This window comes from Garra rufa, chromosome 11 (assembly GCF_049309525.1).
Source record: "Garra rufa chromosome 11, GarRuf1.0, whole genome shotgun sequence".
NCBI classification, from domain to species: domain Eukaryota; kingdom Metazoa; phylum Chordata; class Actinopteri; order Cypriniformes; family Cyprinidae; genus Garra; species Garra rufa.
In genome coordinates, this window is record NC_133371.1 from 39,899,411 (window position 1) to 39,914,964 (window position 15,554).

Consider the following 15,554-nt stretch of genomic DNA (forward strand, 5'->3'; position numbering starts at 1 on the left):
TACAAAAAGTTATAGACATTTTAGTGATGGCAGCCCTGCCCCTTTCGAATGTTTTGGTTAATTATTGATATTCACTCCCCAAAAAATATTTCTCCACTGGTTTGGTTCTGATCGGGCGAAAAAACTTAGGACTAGTTTGCAAAAGTAGCTTTTTTAAAAATGCAAAATACCCATAAATTTCACAATTGGTGATGGACGAATCCAGCAACATCAGATACTTGAGTCTGCAGCGAACAGTTTAGGAGTTATGAGCGATTTCGTACTTTTGATTGCTGTAGCGCCCCCGTTAGGCCAATTAGGGCAAGCCTTGGTGACATTGTTGATGGTGTGAGTATTACCATCTCTCTAACTTTCAAGTCTATACGACTTACGGTTTTGTCTGCCCGGTTAGTTTTACCTGGAGATAACTGATCCTTGGCCACTAACAATTACAATTGGGTTTTAGCGCTATGCACTTGAACCCCTAATTAGAAATAAACGTTTTTAGATTTTATTATTTTTTCAAATATTATATTCAAAGAAGTCATGGTTGACCAGAAATGCATGTGATTCATCCATCACAATGTGCTCAAAATCACACCATCCAGCTTTATAGCACCTGCTGATGACTTAAGCTTCAAGCATTTTACCCTGTAATTTCCCAGTGGATGTGTGTGTATTTGTGTTTGTTCATATATGCGAGTCTGCTGCAGCTGTTGAACATTGACTCATTGGTTCCACACCTACTGTCAGACTCTTACTGAAGAAGCTCATGGAAACAGAGACAATAACAAAAATGGCATGGCCTATTCTCATGGTGCTACTTTGCCCTTTTTTGGCACTTTTAAACTTCCATTGTTTCATTTTCCAAATATATTTTCCCATTGATGTTCCACGGAAGAAAGGGAATAATGTTTGGAACGTCATGGCGGTGAGTAAACCATGACTCTTACTTTAACTCTGATTGCAGTCTCTGATCACTTCCTGTGTTAGACAGGACTTGAAGGTTCTGATCAACCCCCTTCTTGAATTCTGTGTTGATAATGATATGACTCACAGATTATGTGCAGTTGCCCCACAGGAAGTGTATGAGGATGTTTGTGCCTCGGACAATGGCTTGGGGTCTCCCCCGGCAACAGGAACACAACACTGGAAAACCAAACAGTGGAGATGTGGCCGCTGTTATTGTGCTGGCGGTCAAGCTCGAGAAATGTGTTTTGGGGCAGCTTGAGTCTATTGTACCTACTGCAGCTGGAATGTGAACAAGAGACGCTGTGTTTATAGAGATCTTCCATTTCCTGCGAAGCTCAGTGGACGCTTTGTTGAATGAAATATTTTCAACTCTGAATCCATGACATTCCCCCTGCTGGCTTGAGGAACGCTGAGGAATGTTATGTTCAGTGAACATGAAAGCTTGACTATATAGGGCATCGCCGTGACCCTTGGAATGGAGGGTCAAGGCATTTAGAGTTATTTTGGAGAATTGTTCAAATTTGGCAGACTCACAACTGACTACAAGCCAAAATAAACACTAGAGGCGGTAGAAAAACCCCACTCCTATCAGTTCTAGGAGTGGTGGGATGTAGTATTGAAAGATCTGGGCTTGAAACCAGAAGGTAGGTGGTTTGTTCTCCACAAGAAATGATTCATGAATCACTGACGTTGTGCCCCTGAGTAAGACACATAGTCCAGGGAACCCAAACCTTGTCCAAACTAACAAAACATAAAACGTCTCTTTGATGTAAATCAGATTTAAATTCATAAATTACTAGGGTTTTTCAATAATTTTTCTGCAAGGAGCATCATTACGATGCTGGGTTGAGTGCCTGACTGAGTCAGTGAATCATCCATTCAAATCTAAACATGGATTCGTTCAGAAATTAAACAAGTAACTACCAATAATCTATATAAATAAAGGAAAGGAAAGGAGGTGACATGAGGCCAAGTATGGTGGGAATACTAGGAATTTGTGCTCTGCATTTAACGCATCCAAGTGCGCACACACACCGTGAACACACCCGGAGCAGTGGGCAGCCATTGCTGCGGCGCCCGGGGAGCAGTTGGGGGTTCGGTGCCTTGCTCAAGGGACTCACCTCAGTCGTGGTATTGAGGGTGGAGAGAGCGCCGGTGCTTCACTCTCCCCACCTACAATCCCTGCCGGACCTGAGACTCGAACCTGCAACCTTTGGGTTACAAGTCCGACTCTCTAACCATTAGGCCACAGCTGCCCCTAAACAGCTTCCGACGCAGGAAGACGTGCGGCCCGTTCGAAGAGGGAAGCAAAGAGGAGCCCGCCTTCCCATACCGGGAGTCGAACCCGGGCCGCCTGGGTGAAAACCAGGAATCCTGACCGCTAGACCATATGGGAACTGGTCAAAAAAAAAGGGGAAGGGAATTTGTACTCTGCATTATACCCATCCAAGTGCGCACACCTGGAGCAGTGGGCTGCCATATTGCGGCGCCCAGGGGTTGGGTGCCTTGCTCAAGGGTCTCACTTCAGTCTCCTTCAGTCTTCAGTTTCCTCAAAAAACATAATTTCCTTACGACTGAAGAAAGAAAGACATGAACATCTTGGATGACAAGGGGGTGAGTACATTATCTGTAAATTTTTGTTCTGAAAGTGAACTACTCCTTTAATAAGCAGGCAAAGTTTTAAGGAGATTGGACCACAGCTGGCGCTATAATAATCATAAACATTACAAAACATATTTCTATGGTAAATTACCTTTATTTGCAAAAAAATGTTTGCTTTGTCTTTTTTTCATATGTGCTTAAATGCGTTAAAGCACTTGAACCCCAGTAATCGCTGTTTACAGCTATATTTCTTCTTATTATTTCCCTATAGTGGCTAACCAGCCGGAAGACTCGCTCATAGGTTTACTTCTTGAAGAAGGTGGATACATCCATATGAGGCAAAAAACTGTTTTGGAAGCACAAATTTAATCATCCAATCAACTGTTTCAGAGAACGTCGACTGAATCATCCACTGAACCGATTCGTTCGAAATACTGAATCACTGATTCATTCAGGTTGTGTGATGCTTGGAGACATACAACCGTTGATCTAGGGCTAGGCTGTGAAACGCCGTTGGGACCGATTTTCGTTAGCAAATATTGCGTCTAAAATGTAAGTTAAACAATATTAACTTCTCTGTTGTACTGTTAAACAGACTAGCAACCAAATATATCGACGGCTTCTACTTTACAGCGCTACGCCTTTACTTTCCCGCATATGTAGTCGCTAATAATTCATGTGACGCATAAATATCCACACACTCGTTATCCCATGCTATGAAAGCCCATTCTTCCAGAATAATGTTTCTGTATGAACCCTGCAGGGTCTGGAGCAGAGCAGCTATTCTGTTACAGCTTTCCACAGCAGCTGGAAGCCGTTATTCTCTCATGTGATGAAAGTGTGTGTATGTGTGCGTCTCTCCCACAAGCCGTGAGAACGGCGAGCGTGTTGGAATGCTGTGTGAAGGAAGGGACGTATATCGTGTGTGTCCTGGGAGTTTGGGATTGGTGTGTTTATGAGCGCAACTCTTTCATCACCGTGGAAACTGCAGCAAGGGGTGATGGGAGCTGGAGTCTGGGGTTTCTCCACAGCCCTGAGAGAGATCTGCTCTAGCTCTGCCAATATTAGGGTCATAACCTGAGGTTATGAATATATATACTTAGCCTGGGTGTCCCCATGCTGCCTTCCGCGCAGCGCGATTTTATTCACGCTGGAAGGCAGCATGGAAACCATGGACCAAATTTTCACCTCAGATAGGGAACCAATCACAGAACGGGGAGGGAGCAGCAAGACGATGACGCCTTCTATGCGACTCGCCGATGCAGTTTGTTTATAACTATGGATCCAGCATGGCAGCAAGTTATCATTCGATGCGGCCGTTCACATGTCGCGCCAAAAAACGCGTGGAAAATGCTAGGCGCGTCGCTTTCTCCTTTCCAAACCGCTCTGTAGCTTGCGCATGGAAAACGCGAGCGCGTCGCTTCCATTATGCGCGCGCATACCGCCCGTCTACATTTCAAATAACGAACTTTAGCTCGCAAAAGACGCGACATGTGAACGGCCCCTTAGATAGTGTTCTATAAGTAGTTTAGAACGCAAGTTTATTTTGAAAAAAAGAGCAACTTTTGGCGTTAAACCATCGCTCTGCATACGTCATCCGGTATGATTGAAACGATTGGCTATGAGCTACGCACAGGCGCATTTGATAGACATTCGTAGCGCCCAATAAACGGCTCTGGGCATTCGTAAACCACGCCTCAAATACGAGAAAATGAACATGTGGTTCCCAGACCACGAATCATGACGAAGTCATGACACTGAGGACAACTGAGGGACTCCTATGCAAATATTACAGAAAGTTCAAAAGCTCATTGATGCTTCCAAAGGAAACACGATGCATTAAGAGCCAGGGGTATAAACTTTTGAACAGAATGAAGCTGTGTACATTTTTCTTATTTTACGTAAATATTTTTTTTTTATTTAGTTTTCCCCTTAAGAAGCTGCAGAAGATACTTACATGTTTCCCAGAAGACAAAATAAGTTAAATTTACCCTGATTTTCACACCAGGCTAAATTTTGCATCGTTTTTTTTTTTTCTTCTGAAGCATCAGTGAGCATTTGAACCTTCTGTAATAGTTGCATATGAGTCCCTCAGTTGTCCTCAGTGTGAAAAGATGGATCTCCAAATCATACAGTCATTGTTGGAAAGGGTTCAAATACACAAAAATGCTGAAAAACCAACGAATTTGTGGGACCTAAAGTATTTTTCTAAAGAACAGCAGGCAGTGTAACTTTTCAGGACTAACAAGGAACTCATGAACAGCTTTCACTGAAGAAGAAGAAGAAAAAAAAACGTCTCTGAATCATTCAGGTAACAGTATTAAGAATAAAGTTTATGTAAACTTTCAAACAGGGTCATTTTTATAAATTTAACTTTTATTTTCTCTTGTGGACTATATGTAAATGTCTTATTTTATTCAGGTCAGTACTTGAAAACAACATGCATTTTCTATGATCCCTCTTATTTTGCTAAAATAATTAACATTTTGCAGATTCTTCAAGGTGTATGTAAACTTTTGACCTCAACTGTATTTACTTTTCATCATCCTGCAAACCCCTTGCTGTTTCCTCACTTTGAGAAAATTGTCTATCAACTGAATCACTGAAATAAATCAGATTCTCAGATCTGAAATCAGCCAGCAGGAAATCAAAGCGTCAAAGTTATTTGTCTCAATCTGATTTGGTCCCAGTGAGAGGAAGTCAGTCACTCTTCCTATGACTCAGGACTTCCTTTAACTCATCTCAGGAGGACAGATAAAGTCATGAGATGTTCTTGTTTTGATAGTGACTCAAATTGTAAGCTTTCTTGAAATTCATCCTTAAAAGGAAAATTTCCTGTCTTTAAAGGAACCTACATTTCTTAGTTCGTTCATGAATTTACACTTTGGTGTTCAACTTAGTAATTATGACACATTGGTGAATGTAATGAAATGATCAATTCTGTAGTCCAGTAACAGCATTTATTAAAAAAAAAAAAAACACTGTAGAGCTCTACATGTTCTCAAGATTGATGTATATTTACAGTCAATAAGTTATTTACAACATGAGATGCTGAGTGACAGCCAAACGTCGAACAATATGACATGACTTTGAATGCCGTGATTTGTACATCACAGAGCGTTGTACTCCACACACTTTGAGGGATCCGTCGGGAAATGTTTCTGACAGATTGTCATTAATCTTTTCAGCCCCTGAAAATACAAAAAAGACAATCACTGATCTGATAAACACCACAACGCTCTAGAACATACTTCTATCCAATCGGCCATGTTGCCAGCACTGAATGTAAACAATGCCACTGAAGCAAACAAAACTTTTCTGGTGAGAATGACCAATTATTGTCACATTTTTCTGCTGTACTTATTGGGAAAAACATTTGGAGTACTATAGACTGCCAAAAGTTCAAATCAAGGAAAAGAGTGGAAAAAACGTATGAGGAACAAAGGGCGTTTGTGGTTGGTCAAACTGAACCAGGATTTCCAGAGCAGGAATCTTGACAGAGAATCTTGAGTTTGTTCTTATTTTCAATCAGGTGGTCAAATATTAGGCTAATATCTTAATTAATAATGCTCATATGTGTCTTTACCACCTATTAAATTCAGTTTGTCAAAATATTGTGCCCTTTCCTGCTTACAAAGTCCTTCTCTATATGATTTAGCAGCTTCCACACATTTTATTCCCATGGTTTAAAGAGCATAAATTAGCAGAACAATGTATTCAGTAGTAGACTGATCATGCAATGTTGTTGTTTACATCCAAGTACTGCCAATATGGTTGCGTATCCGGCTAACTGACCAAACTGTGATATAAGTGAAAACTCTAATACTGTCATTTCAGACCTGAATGTATTTCCTCTGGGTCTCGTCGTTGAGCACATGGGCCACGTGTTTGGAGAAGATCTTCTCACGCCCAGTACGAGCGTGGATACCCACCATGGTCACACCGATGGGCCATGGAGCGTTTCCTATAGCCATCTGCAGATAGGCATCATTTGCCTGCAAGTGCACAAAGTGTCAATTGAGTTTCCTCACAAATATACCTATTCAAAGTACTGCAATTAAGAAAACATACCTTAACATATTCTCTCTCCAGCATGAACTTTATGATGTCCGTGATGGACTCCTTAATGTCTGCCGGCAAATTCTATATATAGAAAACACAATGAGTCTGCGAGTCTGTATCTAATAATACTGTATAAAAAAGCTTGTAGAACAGCATACCTTCTTGCGCAGTTTTCTGAAAAGAGGTTCCAAATATGATTCGGTCTGTTTTTGGGTAGCACTGGCAAGTTTGCCCTGGACACTACGCTTCACATGGTCCTCTCGGCTGTTCAGATCTTTAGCCCACACGCCCAGCAAGAACTATAGTTATTAAAATAATAATTTGAATTATTATTTTATATAGTGCCTTAAAAAGACATGTCTTTACATAAATGTTAACAGACATTTAAAAGTAAACATACAAAAAAAAAAACACATGCACACAGACAAAATAAAAAGACTGTATTTTTTAATTATGCATCAGATGAAGATTAAATCATTAATAAATTAAATGCTCCAAAATGGATTGTAAAATACTAACATTTTGACTGACTATGATCAAAATCATAGCTAAATTAAACAAAAAATAAAAATACAAACATACCCTTAAAACTTTATTTATGACGTCCATGTCTCTATTATCATTACCAGTGCCTAGAGACGCTCCCAGAGCCTGTTCAATACAAGTTGTTAGACATTAACGTAGCAGTTATAGAGCATTACATGTCTTTTGTTACATGTGACCCTGGACCACAAAACCAGTCTTAAGTAGCACGGGTATATTTTGTAGCAAAAGCCAAAAATATCGGTCAATTTTTCTTTTATGCCAAAAATCATTAGGATATTAAATAAAGATCATGTTCCATGAAGATATTTTGTACAGTTCCTACCATAAATATATCAAAACTTAATTTTGGATTAGTAATATGCATTGCTAAGAACTTTTCTCAATATTTAGATTTTTTTGCACTCTCAGATTGCAGATTTTCAAATAATTGTATCTGGGCCAAATATTCTAACAAACCATACATCAGTGGAAAGTTTTTCTAGTCCAGAGTCAAATATTACACAAGTACTTAAATCAAAGCAACATTAGTATTCATTCCAAACTGTTGTGACAGACTGTTATTATACCATTATAGATAGTCTAATTCAGGACTTACCAAACTTTTTTGTCAATGCACAAACCCCAGTTAGGGAAACCCTGTCTAGTTATTCCAGTTATGAAGAACATTAGATTTCAGACTTAAGACTATAGTGCCACCTAGTGGGACAATGATAGACATACTTCTCATCAGGCACATTAGTACAGATTCTGGAATTGATGTTTTCTGTAAATCTGCAAGACTTCTGATTCATTAAGCCACTGAATGTAAAAGACTAGAAAAATAAAGTGCAGTAAATTGTAAAAATATTTGTGCTACAAACCAGTGTTTTTAATTACAAGTAATTAAAATAATGATAAATATAGCTGCAAGCAGCAATTAAGGCGTTTAAACACATAAAAAAGACATTACATATTATTTAGCAAGCCTGTAATTACCTAAATAAATAATTAAAAAGCATTTTGGCAAATCCAGGTAATTTACCATAGAAATATGATGTTTTTTGACGATTATGACTGTTATAGCGCCAGCTGTGGTCCAATCTTCTTAAAACTTTGCATGCTTGTTTATGTTCATGCTGTTTGCATCCAGGTTTCGTGAGGTTTTGAGTTTTCATTTAGGCTTTATAGGATTTCGGGTATATTTGGACAGGCTCCTTTTCTAAATGACCCTGTTATAGCTTCCCAAAGGGTACATTTCAATTTTTGGGGGGATAATTCATTAATAATTACTGGCCTAGAGAGTCCAGAGAATTGTACTCCAGTGAAAAACCTAGGACTAGTTCGCAAAAGTAGGTATTTACATCTTCTCAATCATTTAACAAACAGTTTGATTGACAGCAGTTGTTCTAAGGCAAAGAGATCTATTGTATGATATGAAGCCGTGTAATATACAAGTTATAGCCATTTTAGTAAAAGCCCCTCTGTCGCTTTTAAATGATTTGGTGTCCCTTTGTGACGAAAAGTCAAAAGCTTTTTTGACAATTATTGATATTCACATTTTCCAGACAATCTTCCTGCACTGCTTTGGTTCCGATCGGGCGAAAAAACCTAGGACTAGTTTGTAAAAGCAAGTTTTTGCAAAAATATGCTACACACCCAAAAATTTGATGGACGAATCCGAGGTGTGCGTTTTGTCCGGCATGAGCCAAAAATTTCAACGACATTTAGGAGTTATAAGCAGTTTTGTACTCTTTATCGCTGTAGCGCCTTTGGTGACTTTGTAGACAGTCTTGAGCACTACCATCCATCAAAGTTTCAAGTCTCTACAGCTTACGGTTTGGTCTGTACAATCAGTTTTACGTGGAAATTGCTGATCCTTGGCCATTCTAACAATTTCAATAGGGTTTTATTGCTACGCACCTAAATATCAGTGTCCAACGTCAAGCAGCATAAAGGACCGATTTTTCTACGTCTAAAATAACTGGAAGCCTTGTGCATTTACAAATGGTTGCACCTGCTCTTACATTAAAAATGAGGATATAAATTAGTTTAAGTTAAAGGGATACTAAAATTTCACTGAAAAATTAATATTCTGTCATTAATTACCCTCATGTCATTCCAAACTTGAAAGACCTTCATTCTTCTTCAGAAAACAAATTAAGATATTTTCGATGAAATTCAAGAGCTTTCTGACCCTGCATAGAAAGCAACGCAACTGAAACGTTCAAGACCCAGAAACGTAGTAAGGAGTTAGATAAAATAGTCCATGTGACATCAGTGGTTCAACCGTAATGTTATGAAGCTACAAGAATACTATTTGTTGAGTTACTGTCTTTGCAGGGTCAGAAAGCACTCGGATTTCATCAAAAATGTTTTAGTTTGTGTTCTGAAGGTGTTTGGAAAGATATGAGGATGACTTATTAATGACAGAATTTTCATTTTTGGGTGAACTATTCCTTTAAGGTGTGGGTTTTCTCTGTGTGTATGTTTACCTCTAGCTCCTCAATGGTGGTATTTTCTTCATGCACTTTGAGGTCGTGTTGTGTGTCCACTTCATTGCCCTCTGTTCCACCGACAATCTCATTCAGATACTGCTGATCGATCTTATCCATGGCAGCCTTCAGGTCATTCCTCAAACCCTACACACACAGACAAGGTAAGTCTTAAAAAGTGTGTAAAATTTAGCACGAGTCCATTTTGAAAGAACTTATCTTGCAGGGAAATTCAATCTTCTTTCCCGATAGATAATCATACACTATATGATATGAGTTGTGGGTCTTACCTTGTTTACTTCTGGTGCTAGAATTTCAATCTTCCGGAGTCTCTGGAAAGCATCATAATCGGATTCGCCAAACAGACGGATGGGTACGCCACGTTCCCTCAGACGTCTGATCACCTACACACAGCCACAAGATTCATTATTCATCCAAGAGCAAAAACAACCATAGCAGGTGAGCTCTGATTGGCTAACCCACCTCCTGTCGAGAGAGTGTCATTGGCAGCTTCTCCTCTGTGAGCTCCAATTCTAACACAGGGTTGGATGATGTAGATGGAGGTGCCTCCTCCTCTGTCTTGTCCAGCTTGAAAAAAAAAATCATATATTTTAATGACTGTTACATTATTCTGATACGACTGCAAATCATACAGTTGTAAGATTAAGAAGGGCTGTTTGCAAAAAAAATAATCAAACTCATACATAACACAAAGTACCAATACTGACAAGATTTTTCAGAATAAAATACCAAAAACAAACACAGTTGAGGTCAAAAGTTTACACCCCCCTTTTAAAATCTGGAAAATGTTATTTTACCAAAATAAGAGGGATCGTAGAAAATGCATGTTATTGATTATTTAGTACTGACCTGAATAAGATACTTCACATAAAAGATGTTTAGTCCACAAGAGAAAACAATAGTTTAATTTATAAAAACGACCTCGTTCAAAAGTTTACATCCCCTTGATTCTCAATACTGTATTGTTACCTGAATGATCCACAGCTGTTTTTTTTGTTTAGTGACAGTTGTTCATGAATTCCTTGTTTGTCCTAAACAGTTCATCCTTCAGGTCCCAGAAATTCTTTGGTTTTTCAGCATTTATGTGTATTTGAACCCTTTCCAACAATGACAATGCATTATTTGGGATTCATCTTTTCACGTACACATCTCCATTCTGTTCAAAGGGTTCAAATACACAAAAATGCTGAAAAACCAAAGAATTTGTGGGACCTGAAGGATTTTTCTGAAGAACAGCAGGCAGTTTAACGGTTTAGGACAAACAAGGGACTCATTAACAACTATCACTAAAAAAAAAAAAAAAAAAAAAAAAAAACACAGCCGTGGATCATTCAGGTAACAAAATTATTAAGAATCAAGGGGGTGTAAACTTTTGAACAGGGTGAATTTGATCATTTCAGCTATTATTTTCTCTTTTTGACTATATGTGACCCTGGACCACAAAACCAGTCATAAGGTTAAATTTTACAAAACTGATATATATACATCATATGAAAGCACAATAAATAAGCTTTCTATTGATGTATGGTTTGTTAGGATAGGATAATATTTGGCCGAGATACATCTATTTGAAAATCTGAAATCTAAGGGTGCAAAAAATCTAAATACTGAGAAAAACACCTTTAAAGTTGTCCAAATTAAGTTCTTAGCAATGCACATTACTAATCAAAAATTACATTTTGGTAGGTTTACAGTAGGAATTTTACAAAAAATCTTCATGGAACATGATCTTTACTTAATTTCCTAATGATTTTTGGCATAAAAGAAAAATCAATAATTTTGACCCATACAATGTATTTTTGGCTATTGCTACAAATATACCCCAGCGACTTAAGACTGGTTTTGTGGTCCAGGGTCACATATGTAAACATCTTTTATGTGAAATATCTTATTTAGGTCAGTACTAAATAAACAATAACATGCATTTTGTATGATCCCTCTTATTTTGGTAAAATAATTAACATTTTCCAGATTCTGAAAGGTGGATGTAAACTTTTGACGTCAACTGTACTTCTCCATATAATCATGCAAATACGCATTTTTAAAAAAAGTGATTAAATCTTCATCCAATCATATAAAAATATAAGCACACACAATTCTCCCAAGATGCAATGGGTGAACAGCAAAGAACTGCATATATTAACTGACTGGCCATGCTCTGACACTGAAGCTCTATCTTAACACTGGTTTTAATTTAACACACCATGCATGCAAGATCAAAACCAAATAACAAAAGAGCATTGCACAAATGAGATAGCAGGCAAGGCATCTAGAATTCAAACAACTTGTGCTTTGCTCCTGGGTGGGCATCTCTGTCACATAAGGGCACCGATTTTACTGTGATCTGGGCTGAAAATTCAGATAGTGCTGCTTCCAGCTTTGTGCAACACTGGGAGCAAAGGCAATTAAACACAAATGTTCTTCAGTCATGCTAAAACCCGCTCAAACATCCGTCTGGCAGCATGCACTCTGTCTGCCTGAGCCCTACCTGTCGCACAGGCTGCTCATTAGAAACCTGCACTCACAGAACACACACACAGACAGCAGGAAAGAGAATGTGAGAAGAGATACAAAGAAGACAGAAGACACCGCTGCAGGATGAGGAGAGAACTTGAGAGAAAGAGCTTTTTGAAAGGAATGGTTCATCCCAAAATTAAAATTTGCTGCTCAACCTCAGGCCATCCAAGATTTAGATGGGATTGTTTCTTCATTAGAACAGATTTGGAGAAACTTTGCATTACAGCAGATGCTCACCATTGGATACTCTGCAGTGAATGGGTGCCGTCGGATTGAGAGTCCAAACAGCTGATAAAAACATCACAACAATCCTCAAAGTAATCTACACTACTCTAGTCCATCAATTAACATCTTGTGAATCGAAAAGCTGCATGTTTGTGAGAAACAAATCCATCGCCGGCCAAAATACAAGTCCATAATCTATGATATTACTTTCTCCAGTGAACGAGTCCAATAGGTGAGAAATATGCACAGATCAAGCACCATTTACAAGCGAAAACAGTTCTAAACAAATATGTCAGTGGATTTTGAGGTAAAAGAACAGAAGGGGATAGACTTTTCCCCTGGAAGAACTGGTACTATGGACTCATATTTTGGCCAGAAGTATCTAATAAAGTCCTAAGTATAGACAATAAAATATAGATTACTCATATTTTAGTCGGAAGCAATGGTTTAGAGTTAAAAATGTCTTAATTATGGATTTGTTTCTTATAAAACATGGAACTTTTTGCTTCACAAGGCATTGATGGACTGGAGTGGTGTGGATTATTCTGATGTTTTTATCAGTCTCTTATCAGGACTCTCATTCTGACGGCACCCATTCACTGCAGAGGATCCATTGGTGAGCATGTAATGTGATCTAATGCTAAATTTCTCCAAATCTGTTCTGGTGAAGAAACAAACTCATCTAACATCTTTGATGGTCTGAGGGTGAGCAAATTTCCAGCAAGAGAGTGTGTGAGTATGGGATGGAACGCGTTTTAATGGCCACAGTGGATGATTTGACAGACAAATAGCTGGTCCCTGTATTTCATCTAAACCTGGGGTCTGGGAACCCCAAGTGGGCCGCAAGAGTTGTGGAAAAGTAGAGAAAAACACTAAGACAGAAATTGATTAGAATGACTAAAAATAATACATTAACACAATAAATAATAAAAAGGTGTTTAAATAATACACCGAACAGTATGTTACTATACAGAGTAACAGAAAAACATGTAACAATCTAACAATAGAAATGAATATTTTACATGTATATCAAATCAATTAGGTCTTTACATATGAAAATATACAGTGTTTTTTTCATGACGCATAATCTCTGAGCATAAACAATACCACTAAACCAAACAAAACTTGCATATTTTGCTGATTATTTCTGTTGAAAATGATCAATTATTGTCATGTTTTGGGCTGTACTAATCGGTCAGACAGGCAAAAACATTTTCAAAGGAGAAGTGTGCGAAAAACCGAGGAACAAAAGGCGTTTATGGTTGGCCAAACTAAAGCAGGATTTCCAGTGTTTGTTCTGATCATTTCCAGTCAAGTAGGTGAAATATTAGACTAATATCTTAATTGATACTGCTCGTATGTATCTTTATCTTGTATTAACTTTAGTTTGTCAAAATATTGTGCCCTTTTATGCTTACTAAGTCCCCTTTATATGATTTAGCATTGTCCACACGGTTTTCCGTGGTTTAGACAGAATAAATTAAAAGTACAACTTATTCAGTAGTACATTAACCATGCAATCCATGCTGTTGTTTACATCCGAGTATCGCCAATATGGCCGCTCATCTGGGTAACTAAGTGAAATAGTTGTAGTTGCCCTTTAAATTTTAGAATTATATTTAGGGGTCCGTGGCAGCTAAAAGACTGAAAACTCCTGGTCTAACAAATGTATTAAACATATTCCACTACAAATACAGTGTGTTTAAACGTGTTTTCGATCAGCTGTGTTCAACCACATGACTAAAATTGAAGTAAGCGAATATGTAAGTGAATAAATGAGTGTATTATGATGTTTTGTCTATATTCCCAGCTCAAGTTTATACCTTGTATCCACATCTCCTGTAATAATCCTCCTCTTCCTTACGCGCAAGATCAGCCCGCTTGAAGTATTTCTTTGAATCCTGGAGAAACAAGAATATCGCGTTACACAAATTCACATATCAGCACACAACAGCAAAAGCATAAAAACAGCTGAAACACTGATGTAAACATTCGAGAACAATCGCTACTCACATCTATCAGCTCTTTCTCCTCTATGAGTTTTCTTTTCCTCGCGATCTCAGCTTTGAGGATGTCCATATCTCCAAAAATAACAAAAACTCCTTGTAAGAAAAAGAGTATGAGAAAATGTGCCTCTTTTTTTTACATAAACATCCAACGGGAAGCAGTTTTAGACGCTTCCGTTTAGTTTCCCGTTCTAGTTCTCTCAATCTGAGTCCTTACTGCCAGCTAGTGGACGAATGCGAGACTGTCGCTGAAAAAAGTTTGATAAGTGTATGTAATCGCAAACTTAATAAAAAATAAAATAGAGAAGGAAAAAAAGAGAAAGAAGATGTGATCCTGGACCACAAAACCAGTCTTAAGTGGCACGGGTATATTTGTAGCAATAGTCAAAAATACATTGTATGGGTCAAAACGATTTTTCTTTTATGCTGAAAATAATTAGGATATTAAGTAAAGATCTTGAAGAAATTTCCTACTGTAAATATATTAAAACATATTTTTTTTATTAGTAATTTGCATCGCAAAGAACTTAATTTGGACAAATTTAAAGGGAATTTTCTCAGTATTTTGATTTTTTGCACCCTCAGATTCCAGAATTTCAGATAGTTGTATCTGGGCCAAATATTGTCCTATCCTAACAAACCATACATTAATGGGAAGTTTCAAAGTTCAAAAAATGTACCCTTTTGACTGGTTTTGTGTTCCAGGGTCACATATATTAAACATATATTGTATTTTTAAAGTAAGAATAGCCTATCAGTTGAACTGAAATGTTTATTATTTAAATTAATTAATTTATTTTAGATAATATTTTTGTATGTGTTTTCATGTATTTGGTCCATTATGTGTGTTAATTCAACAGCGGCCATATATATATATATATATATATATATATATATATATATCATTAATTTATATACACTACCAGGCAAAAAAAGAAGTCTCTTCTGCTCACCAAGCCTGCATTTTGATCCAAAGTACAGCAAAAACAGTAAAATTGTAAAAATACTTTTACTTTTTAAAATAATTTTTCTATTTGAATATATTTTACATTTTAATTAATTGATGTGATTTCTAAGCTGTTTTTTTAGCATCATTGCTCCAGTCAAATAATCCTTCAGAAACCATTCTAATATTCTGATTTGTTGCTCAAAT

General features: G+C 37.6%; 1 protein-coding gene and 1 non-coding gene across 3 annotated transcripts; both read right to left on the minus strand.

The window, feature by feature from the left end:
- Positions 1 to 2,275: 2,275 nt before the first annotated feature.
- trnae-uuc (transfer RNA glutamic acid (anticodon UUC)) lies at positions 2,276 to 2,347 on the minus strand. The gene has a single exon. It is a non-coding gene; the product is annotated as a tRNA-Glu (tRNA).
- A 3,202-nt stretch (positions 2,348 to 5,549) lies between these two features.
- On the minus strand, positions 5,550 to 14,583 carry prpf18 (PRP18 pre-mRNA processing factor 18 homolog (yeast)). 2 transcript variants are annotated; one of them, XM_073850456.1, is made up of 11 exons: positions 14,409 to 14,583; positions 14,219 to 14,296; positions 12,142 to 12,168; positions 10,116 to 10,220; positions 9,923 to 10,036; positions 9,633 to 9,779; positions 7,198 to 7,266; positions 6,774 to 6,914; positions 6,625 to 6,696; positions 6,393 to 6,548; positions 5,550 to 5,744 (listed from the first exon to the last, which is right to left on the minus strand). In XM_073850456.1, the coding sequence occupies exons 1-11, from the start codon at positions 14,472 to 14,474 to the stop codon at positions 5,664 to 5,666; spliced, it is 1,056 nt and encodes a 351-aa protein (XP_073706557.1). In that variant the 5' UTR covers positions 14,475 to 14,583; the 3' UTR covers positions 5,550 to 5,663. The 2 variants fall into 2 exon arrangements, with proteins under 2 accessions (XP_073706557.1, XP_073706558.1); XM_073850457.1 differs by lacking the exon at positions 12,142 to 12,168 and having other exon boundaries at positions 14,409 to 14,582.
- Between the last annotated feature and the right edge of the window lie 971 nt (positions 14,584 to 15,554).